Source organism: Typopeltis vanoorti, chromosome 10, assembly GCF_054136105.1.
Source record: "Typopeltis vanoorti isolate ZY-2024b chromosome 10, IOZ_Tvanoo_1.0, whole genome shotgun sequence".
Taxonomy (NCBI): domain Eukaryota; kingdom Metazoa; phylum Arthropoda; class Arachnida; order Uropygi; family Thelyphonidae; genus Typopeltis; species Typopeltis vanoorti.
The window spans coordinates 116,637,199-116,650,578 of NC_143558.1; the positions used below are offsets into that span (position 1 = coordinate 116,637,199).

The 13,380-nt window shown below is 36.0% G+C and overlaps 1 protein-coding gene across 1 annotated transcript in view; it reads left to right on the forward strand.

The window, feature by feature from the left end:
* Positions 1 to 13,380, forward strand: part of LOC150102725 (follicle-stimulating hormone receptor-like) — a 236,132-nt gene that overhangs the window by 182,193 nt on the left and 40,559 nt on the right. The window contains exons 2-3 of the mRNA XM_090398806.1: positions 3,653 to 3,727; positions 3,969 to 4,043. Of these exons, the coding sequence (XP_090254932.1) occupies positions 3,653 to 3,727; positions 3,969 to 4,043 (150 nt within the window). The remainder of the gene's footprint in view (positions 1 to 3,652; positions 3,728 to 3,968; positions 4,044 to 13,380) is intronic.

Consider the following 13,380-nt stretch of genomic DNA (forward strand, 5'->3'; position numbering starts at 1 on the left):
ATTATCTAATTCCACTGATGATATGCTGTTACTAGATCGACATGTATGGCTTTTAACAAATTTTATTCATAATTTTCTTGTGTTTATCGTGTGAATTTTAAGGAAGGAGTAAGAAGTACCATGATGGATGACGACAGAAGCGTGACTTCATTATTTTCTTAGGGTATTACGTGGTATTCTTTGAGGAAAAATATAACTCATTCTAAAGAACAATGTTGACCAGCGGCTACTCGCACTTTTTATATTAGATTGTCCTTATCCGCTATGAAAACATTTTAGAAAAGACTTCAGTGATCTCCCCCCAAATGTGGAACGAATTTTTATAATGCAGGATAATCCGGAGAGCGAAAAAAGATGCGGAGTATAGGCAGAATGTGAATGTACCAGATAGATCTGGACAAAACGCATTAGCCTGAAGAAATGTAACATTGTATATGAATCTAGGATTTCATGAAAATCCATATTTACAAACACGTAATAACGAAATCTTTATTTATATTTATAAAAGGCGAGACAAATCCAATAACTGGGAGTGACCGGTGTGTTATGTTTTGAGGCCATTTTTTGAGGTCGAAGTGACACTTTATTTAAAGTAAGAAATGTATGAATCTATACGGCTGGTACTGGTAACATTCCTTTAGAATTTTTCCCATGAAACATCAATTCCTTGTTTTGCAAAATACTGACAAAGAATAGCCCTAATGATAGTTAAGTAATCACCATTTTTACAAGTAATTTCTTCAGTAATTCTTTTGCGTCATGTGTTCTCTCGTTTTAATACTTTATTACTGGGTCATTTCTATCAATCAAAATATTTATCCGTAAGGGAGAAATCATTATCCTTACTTAATAAGAAAAAGACGATCAACCTAATTCTAGCTATAGCCAATCGCTATTTATACAAACATTTTAAAAAAGATAGTCTGCTGCGGAAGTAATAAATACAGTTTTGCATTATAATAATCAAAAGATCCTTGATGCAGTTACTTTATTTTTATGTCATACTTCATCCATTGATAAGGCTCCCATGAGGATAAGATTCTTGTGGCTATCAAAGGCATTTTGGTTCTTGCTAGTTTATTCATAATATAATACTGAAATTAAAAGCTTCGTTTCACTGTGTTACCGCCCACCTGAAACAAAAAGGCAATAGAAGCAGAAATTCGAAACCCTATATCTGCTTTGCGTTACACTTCAAAACCGCCTAGTTTAAATTTGTCATCCACAAAAAAGCAACGATTTCCACTAACTTCTTTTAAAAAATACACTTTGGATAAAGTGTATTTTTTAAAAGAAACTATACTCCAAGAGATTGATGAGGCCAGGGACTTGGGAGTGTTGGTGGATAGGGAGATGAAGTTTAGGGGGCACATTGCAAAAGTAGCTAAATCAGCTCATCAACTCACTTGGTTGTTGAAAAATACCTTGACGAGCAGAGAAAAGTAAGTTATTGTACCTCTGTACCGAGCCTTGATAAGACCTCATCTCGACTACTGTGCCCAGATTTGGTCACCTCGGTTCCTACTTGATGGGGAGGAGGTGGAGAGGATCCAGAGGCGAGTGACTAAGATGATAACAGGTCTATGGAATGAACCATATGAGAACAGGTTGAAGATTTGTGGGTTGCGGAAAAGGGGAGATATGATTGAGACATTCAAATTGCTAAAGGGATTCTATAGGATTAATTCAGAGGATATATTTGAGATCAGGACTGGTGGTGGGAGAACTAGGGGACACCTATGGAAGCTGGGCAAGAGTGTGGTTAGCAGGGGTGTTAGAGCTGGGTTCTTTACTTTTAGAGTGGTAAATGAGTGGAATAAGCTGCCAGAGTCTGTTGTGGGTGCTATGACGGTGAACGAGTTCAAGGCAAGGTATGATAGATACTGTGAGAATGTAATCGCATAGTTGTGTGGACATGATGTTTAGGGCCTCCCTCGATGAGTCTAAGGACTCCTAGAGTCGCCCGAAATAATAATAATAATAAATAGCAGTGGTTCGAAAATACGCAGCCACCGAAAAAAAGAGCCGTGCTATTCTGTAACATAGCAACGATTTCACATTGCAAGTCTGGACGCCAATTTTTTGGTTTAAAAAAAAAAAAAAAAAAACTGAGTATCTTGAATTTTGAAGTTCATTACACCATTGAGACAAAGATTGCCTTCAGTGAACGAGCTAATCAAAGTTGAAAACTATATTTCGTAATCTTAATGCAGTGCCGAAGATTACAAAGCTTCTTTGCTGAAGACTTTATGTTAACTGATAGCATACTTCGAGGCGTGTTCTGCGATTCCTTCTATCGCTCCCTGATGTAATATACGACTCATCATAATGAACTTGCGAGTAGGTTTGTAAGGTCACCAGAAATTGCACGTCGCGTCGATCAGAAGCACTAAAACCAAACCGTTCAAATTGTAAATACTTTTATACAAAAGAAAATGTAAACGTGCTTTACACGATATTCGCAATACATTACAGTATGCAATGTTGTGCAATACCTATTGCTTTGTAACCGTATGTGTATATACATAAGGATGATTAACAGATTTACCTAAGACTTACTCGAAAAAACATATACAACTAATATTCTAAATTTACAGTAATTTTTTTTCTGGAAGTTTATTAAAGGTTATGTTCAACTTTTCTTATGAGATGGTTAAAAAGACAACAATTCGATAAGGCAATCTGTTTTGGAAACGTGGACTGTTCAGCAAGAAAAATAGTGTTAATAATAAAAAAATAATGCACTCTTTCGAGGATGGAAAATATATACAACTATGACTAACTCAGCTTTTTTTAAACCTCTTAAGTACCGTCAAATAAACCAACCGAGCCAATGAAGAACTAAGTCTCATAACTACCGTTTTCCTGACTCCTTTTCCATTTAATTATTAATTAAATGGAAAAGGAGTTAATTAATAGTTAATTAGGCTATATCAATTAACTTTTATAGGATTGTCACTCTCAGTAATATTGCAAAGAACAGGTAATCAGTGACCAACGAGCTTCTTTATTCACTGAAGCTAGATGGCGCAACTCCCCTTGGCCTCAATACTGAAAGGCTTTAGCACAGAGACGTGTGAAGCACAAATAGTGCTCATACTTTAGTGCTCACACTGCTGTATATCTTATCTTGATATAATAATATGGCATAATTTTGTCCAACTTTAACCAAAACTAAGCTACATAGTTGGAGAAACTTCAGTATATTTCTAAATGGCAGCTAGCATCCAGGATAAAGATATATTTTATCTATATTTGCGGGAGGCTCTGAAGAATCTAAATGTATATTTTAGTCTTCCCATGTGGTACTTAAAAAAAATGCGAATGACGTTTTTTTTTTTAATTAATGTAAAACAAAAACTTGAAATGTGCTAGGAACAGACGAGAGATCGGACATTCAAGTTAAATAATAGAAAGGGGATAACTCCTAATCCACATACATCATTGTTGCTTCGCTTTTGTCTATGCAGATAGACAAACATTCACATAGTTATCTGTTATTTCACATAGATTCAATAATTGTGTGTAGTTAAAATAAATCTTTCGGTTCTGAACTGGCAATGCAGAATTATTTCTGAGAGTTGTGAGAAACATCGTCAATACGCGAAAGCACTACAGCACACTGACTGACAAGGACGTGTGTTTCTTTCAGATCAATACTCTCCGCTTCTCTGGAAGTAATTCGAAGAGGATCACTGGATGTTTACGGCGATTCACTCCGTGATCTGTAAGTATGCAAATATTAATTATTCAGAAGTTCTCTTAACTACCTTAAAACATCACTAAGCTTTTATCTGATAATCTGCATCGCATGTGAACGCTGACAAGTAGAAATATGCTGTTCACGTTTTGTGTATGTACGAATAAAAATGTAACGCTCATTTCTGTTTTAATGTTCAGTTTAATTCATTTCACCTTGAAATTGTGTTTCGTTTATAATAAAAGTCAAGAAATATCTTTTCCCTTAGGTTTTTAGATTCTGTCAAGAAACTGAAACTAATTGAGCCCGGTTCGTTTAACAGATTGCGACACCTGAGGACCATGTAAGTAAACTATTGTATTTTAAAAACTGATTCCAAGTAAATAAAACATTTTGAATGTCCAAACATTAAACTAGTCAGATCTTTACTATATTAAAGCAATATATATTTACCTGGAAATCTCTAAATATATGGCATGTCACAAGATCTCGATTTCAGTTCTCTTATGCACTGATTTTCTTCAAACTCCTATAAAGAGGAAAAAATAGCATATTAATGTAATATAAAGGACGTATATTCTTTCGATGTCAAAGTCTATGCTAAATATAGTTTTTGCATGAAATTGTAGAAACACTGGTCAGTTGAATTCCAAAATTACGACGGAAAAACTTCAGACAGGGATCGATAACTAGTGCTGAAAATATTTAGGTGGGACATTGTACATAACAGAAGACAAGTAAATATACACTTTTTTGGGGAGGATGTCTTTCCATGTGGTGATAGTATTGCTCGAATGCAATTTCGTGCACCAACTTTTTTTTCTGTTTTCCTAGATGTAATGAAAATTAAAGTAATACTCAAACAAAATCGAAAACTGAAGACTTTTATTATCCAGATTTTGAAATTGGTATTTGTATGACGTTCTGCCTATAAGTAATCGGAATGCTTCGACGTGCACAAGAAGCTTGGACTTTAATTAAAAGTTCAACATATACATCAATCAAAATTATCGTAAAATGGAAAACTAATATAACGTGCTACAAAATCAAGTTACGTATTAAATCAGAATGAATCAAATTCCTGAAAAGAATTATAATACCGGAGGAAATCTCACGTAAAAAACTTTATTAGGGTAGAATTTTCGCCTATCAGAGGCAGTTTCAGTATAAGATCACAGAATGGCAATTAAACATTCACAGTCTAAAAATCGAATTATTTTATTGATTTCGACGTGTAATTATGGCATTTTGGAAGCAGACCATGATAAATGAAATATCCCAATAACTGACAGCCGTTACGTAGATTAACAACAGAGATGGGATATAGAGATAAATCACTGGGTAGACAACTAATGGACAGGCGGTGCACAATACAGAGCCTCTCCCCATCAAGTCAATATTACAGGTTTTAACCTGTCAAGACACCGTTCCGTGGTGTGGCATATTTCCACAAAAGGGACTCTGGAAAACCCATCGTGTGTTTCAGCTGCAAAATAATATCTTCCTATAGTTGAGGGAATGGACGACTAGGCCCCACTAGGTGGTAGCTGACCTTCATTGCCATGTAAAATACCACCATCTGGCTTACTGGATGCCTAAAGTGGCGAATGCCACATTGGGTCTCCAGAGCAGGTTTCAGTTTTTATCCTCCCTTTCTTCTCCATGCAGTATGAGTAATACTCTTCAATAGCATGCCAAAATTCTTAGATACCCAAAATTTCTTAATGTGGCGTTCAAATATTAACAGTGATACCTCGACTAAAACAAATCCTTTTGAAATCCCAACAAAAAAAGACACACCATGCAGATCCTGCCAGAATCCGCACTCTACTAACATAACATTTGTTTATTATCACTTAAATCATCCAGACTAGATCTACTCCTAACAGAAATCTAAATTGCAACTACATCAACTACTATTTGACTTCAATGTCCATATCACTTGTTACAGAATTGCTAATTCAGAATCCTCTGCTTTTGATCTCTGGTTCAACGTATCCTTGGCGCCATTCAGTAACATTCACCTACTGCATTTACCAATCTGCAAAATCTGAAACCTTCCTATACATGAAGTCTACCAGCTGTAATCCAGCTATCCAAATCGTGAGGTCGCCTTAAAGTCCACACCACTGACTGACTATGATGAACGAGATATTAAACTTTTTGCTATATGCAAATTATACATCTGCCTACCCGAATTTCTGACAAACCTGTTCACTAGCCTAATATTATTGATCTCTTCAACCGTTCTCCTTCCAGATACTCCACAGAAATCACTTCTCCTTTCAGTAATTTATATATCACGATCTTTTGCAGGGCTCTACTCCAAGAGAAGACTTTCTGCAACCATTTCCAATCTAGTGCCTTAGGCATTAAAGATGGTGCCAATTGGGACAATCTCCGGAATCTCTATTCTTCACAACCATGTTCATACTATTGCTTTCGCTCTTCTGACCAAAAACGCCTGCTCCGCACGAGTCACTAAAATTATCATTACTCGCATGAAGGTTCAATCCTCATTTTACCGAAAATTGTCGTCCATTTTCGAAGCCTTGGTTCAACTGAATGTATACCAAAGCAATTCAAGAAAAAAAACTCGGCTTCCCGCAGGTACTTTGCATCAAGAAACCAAGCTTCATACTCAAGCTATTCTAAGCACGCAGTAAATGCAAGAGTCATCACCAAATCTAAATCCTACTTCAATGTCACCAGTAGTAAATCTGCCTCCTGTCCAAACGGAAGCCGTCCCTTCGACAAGCCTTCGGACGCACTACTACTAACCTGCACTTCCATCTCTCTCTCTCTCATACAGATGCACCACTATTACAGCACCCAAACATAAAGCTGACTTCCTGGCATAGCTGTTTTACTCCGGCTCCTGCATGACCAAGGTCATGTATCGCCTACCACCGTACTAGAATCTGAGCCATATGCCCCTGGGTTTTTCGGCAAAAAAATACATCTGATGAATAATTATCAACTTAGGCATTGATCTTCTGGTCCTGATGATATACTGGTAATGCAATTTTACTCAAACATTGTGCTCTAGAGCTAACAACAGCGTAGTTGTAGTTGCTGCAATCTTCTATACGTAGAGGCATTAATTTCAACGCGTGGAAGCAATTATACACTGCCTGGAAGGAAGTTAACAGCCACCACAGTGTGAGTAACAAACAGCCATGGCGCTCACCTTAATAAAATGTAGGACCTTGTTTCGCTGCGACGATTGCAGCATTCCAACGAGGCATACTTTTCACAATCGTACGATAGCGAACAATAGGAATTTTGGACCATTCTTCCTTTATGCATGTAATGAGGTCCTTAACCTCACCCGACACGCCAGTTCATCCCACAGATGTTCAATAGGGTTGAGATCAGAACTCTGTGAAGGTCAGTGAAGTGTGCTGACGTTCATAACCACAAACCACGCGGTTATAGCAGCAGCTTTATGACGTTGCGCATTGTCTTGCTGAAAGAGACAATGGTTATTTACGTAAAAAAGCTACAAAGTAGGAAGCATTGCATTGTCCAGAATGTTCAGATACTTCTAGGAGTTCATGGCACCACAAACAGAGGTCCGAGGCCAAACCAGTAAAAATATAGCCATACCATTATACCAGCATTACCGAATTTCATAGTTAGGCACTCTAGTATGGGATGTCTACCGAGCATCTACCACGTCCGTCCATCTGCTCAGTAGAGAAGTAGCGCGATTCGTTGCTCCATAGCACAGCTTTCCAAGCTTCCAACACTCTTTGCACCACTGAAATCGTGCTGTTGGTTCGGGTAATGTGGAGCTTGTATATTATTGCAAATACAAGAACCGAGGCTCACAACATGGGTTTCCATTGCAGGCCTACCATGGAAGCCCATGTTGTAAGCCTCGCTTTTTGAATGTTTTTGTGCAGATTCGTGTTCAAGTCGATGCCCGGAACTGTGCATTCAACACGTCTGTCGACGATTGGCGTTTTTTTTTTTTTTTTTTTTTTTTTTTTTTTTTTTTTTTTTTTTTACATACTCATTGTTCCATTGCAGGTAGCACTTGCATTGGACGACTAGCGTTTCCATCTCAATATGGTATCACTGACTATTGACCTGGGATGGACCAATTTGTCAACAGTTTGCCGAAGATAGGTGCCATGTTGCAGGCATGTCACATCGCCTCTTTCGTCAGTTCCCTTCTCGGATCCATTTCACCTGGATAAAGTTGCACTAACTTGGAAACATCATATTCCTCCAACGGTACTCTATTCCTCACAACATATTCCTCTAACTTGGAAACATCATATTCCTCCATCATATCCTCCACGTAATGAGTCACATGGTTGTACCTATACGGTACAACCATGTGACTCATTACGTGGCATGGTGCACCCTGCCCATGTTGGGGTGTTTACTTCTTTCCGTGCAACTCCTTAACAATGTATAAATGCATAACCCAAACTTGGAATACTGCTCAAACATTTTCTGTGATGTATTCAAAACCTCTAAGAATGCATCATGCTGTCCATAAGAGAACAATCCGATTAATTGGAGATTCATGTCTCTCTCTCTCTCTCTCTCAACCAGATTTGCTCCAATCACTTTCCCATAGTTTTGTCCCTTCTTAAAAGGAATTCCTCTTCTTTCATTCCATTTACCTCTGCTTTTTAGAACAGCTTTTTCCCTGTGTTCCGAAAACTACAATCTTCAACTGTTTAATGAAGACGCCAACAGATTACTTTTTACTCTTGACCACACACGACACTGATGTACAATGGGTTTCTATATATATGGGTGTGGGAAGGGAATGCGCATTACATTTTTAAAATATTCAGAAATCAGGACTACTTAAATTAATATTGATTTCTGAATGAGTATTCAGTACTAGTTAAATAAAAGGCAACGTAGAAATTACGATACACTTTCTTTTTAAGTAAACATGGAAATTAAAACCTTTTTCCATAAAAAAAAAAACTGAAGACGATATAAAGAGTACGAAAGTAGCTGAACTGGATAATAACAATGTTCAGTTTAATGCTATGTCATATAGTACTAAAATGGTGATTACCGTTAGAAGTACAGGTACTCTCGTATAATGCGGTATTTATACAACGCGGTTTCGATATAAGACGGTCTACAAACTGTAGTAACCCTTTATCTTTTCATATATTTTTCAACACGTGACTTAAAAATCAAATTTTATCTTCGTTAAATTTGCGTCTGCCCGTATCGCGCATGTAGTTATAAGTAGCGAATTTATATTAGGGGAAATACCCCTTAGCACGCATGTACGTCAATTGTTTACCGTATAAAGTATTTATTGTTAAAAATTGTCTTCGTTTTCTGCCAGGAAAGCGCATTTAAAATCATAAGTGTGTAAATCTCAAGCTGAGCACTTTATTTTTTGGTGAGTTACATGCAATATGTAATGCTTTTTTTAATGTAAAAAAATAAATATATAGTAATGGCCACTTAGAGCGCTTTTGCGATATGGTTGATGAGGAAATACATTTCGATGAGGAAGAACTGGTACAATTAATAGATGAGGTCGAGCCAAATGGCGGGGAAAGTTCTGCCGAAGATTGATTATGATGAATCCGTTAAAGAATTCAGTTTAAAGAAATTAGCAGAAGGTTTGGACTTGGTAAGAAAGTTATTTTATGGATATTGATCTCTCAATGGAGCGCTCCGGAAAATTCACGAGACAATTGGATATTTGTTTAGCGCCGTATTATGAACTTAATAAAAAAATTGCAGCATAGTGGTAAGCGCGGTCTTATTACCGACTTCTTGATAACTAAACCAACCGAAGTATGCAATGAGAATTATACAAGCGATTTCAAGCCCGGCCACTCGTAAATAAAGAGCATCTACGAAATGTTAGTTTTGAAGAGAGTGATGACTATTAAAATATACTTTTTATTTTATTGTACGCACTTCATTGTACATAAAACATTTATGTATTATGTACAATGAAGTTTACGTAAATTTTATATATTTTTATAGTATGTATTTGTTTCATAATTTATTTGTTTTCTTAACTTACATGAATTACCTGAATTAAATAAAAAAATATTTTTGTTGGATATGTCATTGTTTATATAATCTCACAAAAAGTATGGTTAGATTCTGAAATCTTTTTTTTTTATTTATGTGATCTGAGTCTCGCATAACGCGATTTATATAACGCGGCATTTTTGTGGAACCTAACAATCACGTTATACGAGGGTTACCTGCATTTCACATTCTACTATTTCTTAATTCAGTTTCTTCATTACATAGCCGTGGCACAGTCGCTAGGTTTCAGTTGAAATATAATTCATCGCTACTAGTTGTAACTCAATATTAAATAGCTATGTTTAAATACCTAAAATACATATATTAATCTTACTGGAAAACATGATACTATATCTAATGTTTAGTCTCAGGGCAGATAATTTTTAATACAAATTTAAACAAATGTTCTTGAATGAGTATACTAATTGTGTAAATTTTGTCAGGATTTTCAAAGATTTAATCAACTATTTTCGTTGGTTTTATTTAATTCATTTCAACTCTTATTTTAAGAACTGTATGTGTCGCGAATTCCAAATAATAGTATGGAAGCAACCTAAGAACGCGTTTCATTCAAATCGGTGGACTGAAATTATCTTTATTGAAAAAAATGTAACTTCTCGGGAAATCAGAAAAAAAAAGCATAATATTTTATAATTTCGATCAAGGCACCAAATCTTTTCGAAGAGACAGTAACCAATAGAAATGCGGTCTTGAAATAAAAAGTACTGCAATAAACTATTTGTGTTTATTTGGTTTCTGGCTCAATTCCAGCAGGTAAGAATCTTATAAATATTTAAAGACATTCCTTGCTGTTGTTGAAGGCCGAGTTAACGATATCTTACGAAATCTACTAGCGCTACATTATTTTACTTTCAAGCAGTCTAAGTTTCTGCAACACAAAGCAAGATAAATGAAAGTACGCACGAAATCTTACGAGAAAGTTTCATACTCTTAAAACATCAAAAATATTTCATCCATTTCCCGATTTTCGAGTGTGCAATTATCTTCTCCCCCATCTAGTCCAGCAAAGAACAGCTTTAGCCTTTCTCATACATTACAGCCTTGCTTTTACATGGTGCAGATATTAAAGTACTGAAGCTCTCTTGGGAATGAACAACAAACGTAACTATCTGTTTACAATTTATTTTTATTTTTTAGTTCTCTAATTGCACTTGCTTATTACCAATATAAACTATTCCCATACAGCATTACTTTTAATAAATGCATGCTGAATGGGAGTATTTCGCACCAGTTTTTCTGAGTATTTCACAACTATCCACTAAAATTAATTCCACAGGGTTAACTGCTATATATATTGTAGAAAGTAAGAAAAATGTATCATCTCCGCTGGCATGCAGCCAATTCAAGAGATATGCTCATAAGATGGTGGTAAGCAGGCATGTCAAACACGTGACCGCGGGCTGCATGAGGCCCGCCGACAAGTAACATGCGGCCCGCCAAACTTTGTAACCAATATGGTTATTAAACTTTGACAACACCGAATTAAATAAACATATTTAAAAAATTAACATTTCCATTTAAGATTATTTTATACGCCAAACTACCGAATGTTAACGAGCAAGTCTACGTACGCGGCTACATTCGCTGACCACAGCACTCGGAGGCTAGCCGTTAGCAATTTTCAAGTCATAAGAAAGTGTAGTGTTTTCTTTATAATTAATGTCGAAACCTTCAACCAGTATGAGTAAAAAAAACGACTAATTGAAGAAGAACATCGTAGTTTTCAAGAAAAATTGTTGCGGCCCGCGGCTTGATGTATAATTCTTAATTTGGTCCTTGGAGGTAAACGAGTTTGACATTACTGAGTCTAGAGAATTAAAAAAAAATTAAGATGTTGAAAGAATCAAGTAAAAAGTGTCTAAGATCATTTCTTGTAACCCTTAAGTATCAGATAGTGATGAGCACTTGTTGCTGGGTAAGATATAATGATATATGCTCTACCTGTAGGAATTAATATCTGAAAAGCGAGAAACAATCACCATGAAATATCCGATAAAAGCTGGACAGATTTGTAACTTCGAAATATCTTCAACGGGGATAAGAACAAAAGCTGCATTTGCACTATTTTCAACTAGATAACTTCGTGCCTATAATGGTATTTGTAGTACCTGACCTTTACTATCCACTTCATTATGATTTATTCCATTTATAGGTACTGTTGTTAATTTAAGCGTTCCAATGGCTTGCTTTGCGTGGACATTTCACATTTACTATTGCATAAAATTCATACAGATTCAAGCAACAGTTCAGGTATTTTCTCTTGGGGTTATTCTCACTGCTCAATAGAATTGTTTGCTAGTAGCTGATTGTTTATATTCAGCTATGAATATAAACAATTCATAATTGTTTATATTTTAAGAGACTGTAACCCGTACACTAATTTTTTTTATTTTTGAATTCTAGGAATCAGAATTAAGCAGGTTCAGATGAGCAAATGAACATTTCTGCTGAAGATAAACTTAATTGCTTTCGACATCTGAATCCATACGCTTAACCCAATAGAAATGCATATATGTACTTTTATTTTCAGAAGTGTTTCTTCAACAGTTATTACATCCGACAGCGAGAATTTAGCGCAACAATTCTGAATTTAAGAATGACGAATGAAATGTCCAATCGTAACGAAGTCAATAGTCCTATTCAAGATGACTAGTGACGGATAAAATTCTGATTTGGAATTTCAGTTCCACCAAGAAGAGTTGGTAAGATAGTTACTCTTAGAATCAACTAAGTAATTAACATTAATTACTTAGAATTAATGGCCTTGATTTAAAATTAAATTAGCAAAGACTACTCAAGGTACGAGTATGTTATTGTTTGTTAATTACAGTACTCGGATTCGCCAACTGGGTGTCACGTTGTGTAATCCTTATTTCAATTTTTTGAGAGTTTTCCTTCAAATCATAAGCAAATTTCTAAGCAATAAAATCGTGATTTTATTGCTCAGATATTTCCTTATTCACCAATCCTAAACAAATAGCATGGACCTCTAGCTCAGTCAATACATATGCCTTCGGTTAGAAAAAAGACCTGAATTGTGAATCCAGTTAATAAAGCGAGCACCCCTTTGTATACTTTTTTTTTGTGCTATAGATTTTGCAACCTGTCAAGTGTGCAAATGGCGCACGCGCGCGCACACAACGAAATTTACAGCAAATCAGCGACAAATGTGAGAAAAGGATAAAAGAAGAAAAAAAAACGTTTGATGGGGGGGGGATTGAATTAGTGCTGGAAATCAAATCTTTGATAAAAGCAGCGTGAGGAAGAAGGAATGGAGGATGAAGAGAAGCTCGGTCTATAAGTTTAAAGCCGAACAGTAAATAATCATGCGTTAAACTTTCGTTTAACGCATGTAAGAATATAAAAGTTACGACCAGTTCACCAGAACAATGCACATGAAAATATGAATAAAAGCAGAACTAGAATGACTCTGAGAGGAGGAGTCATCGATTAGCCGAATGCACTCTAATTGTTACCTTTAATATTTTTACGAAGATTTTGTTTACCATCCGAAATGTATGAACAGTATTCCAAGGCTGGGCCTTGGGAAATCTGACAAGTAACCATCCATCGTGACACGAAATAATCGACCACAGAAGAAAGTGACCCAACTGTAAAGC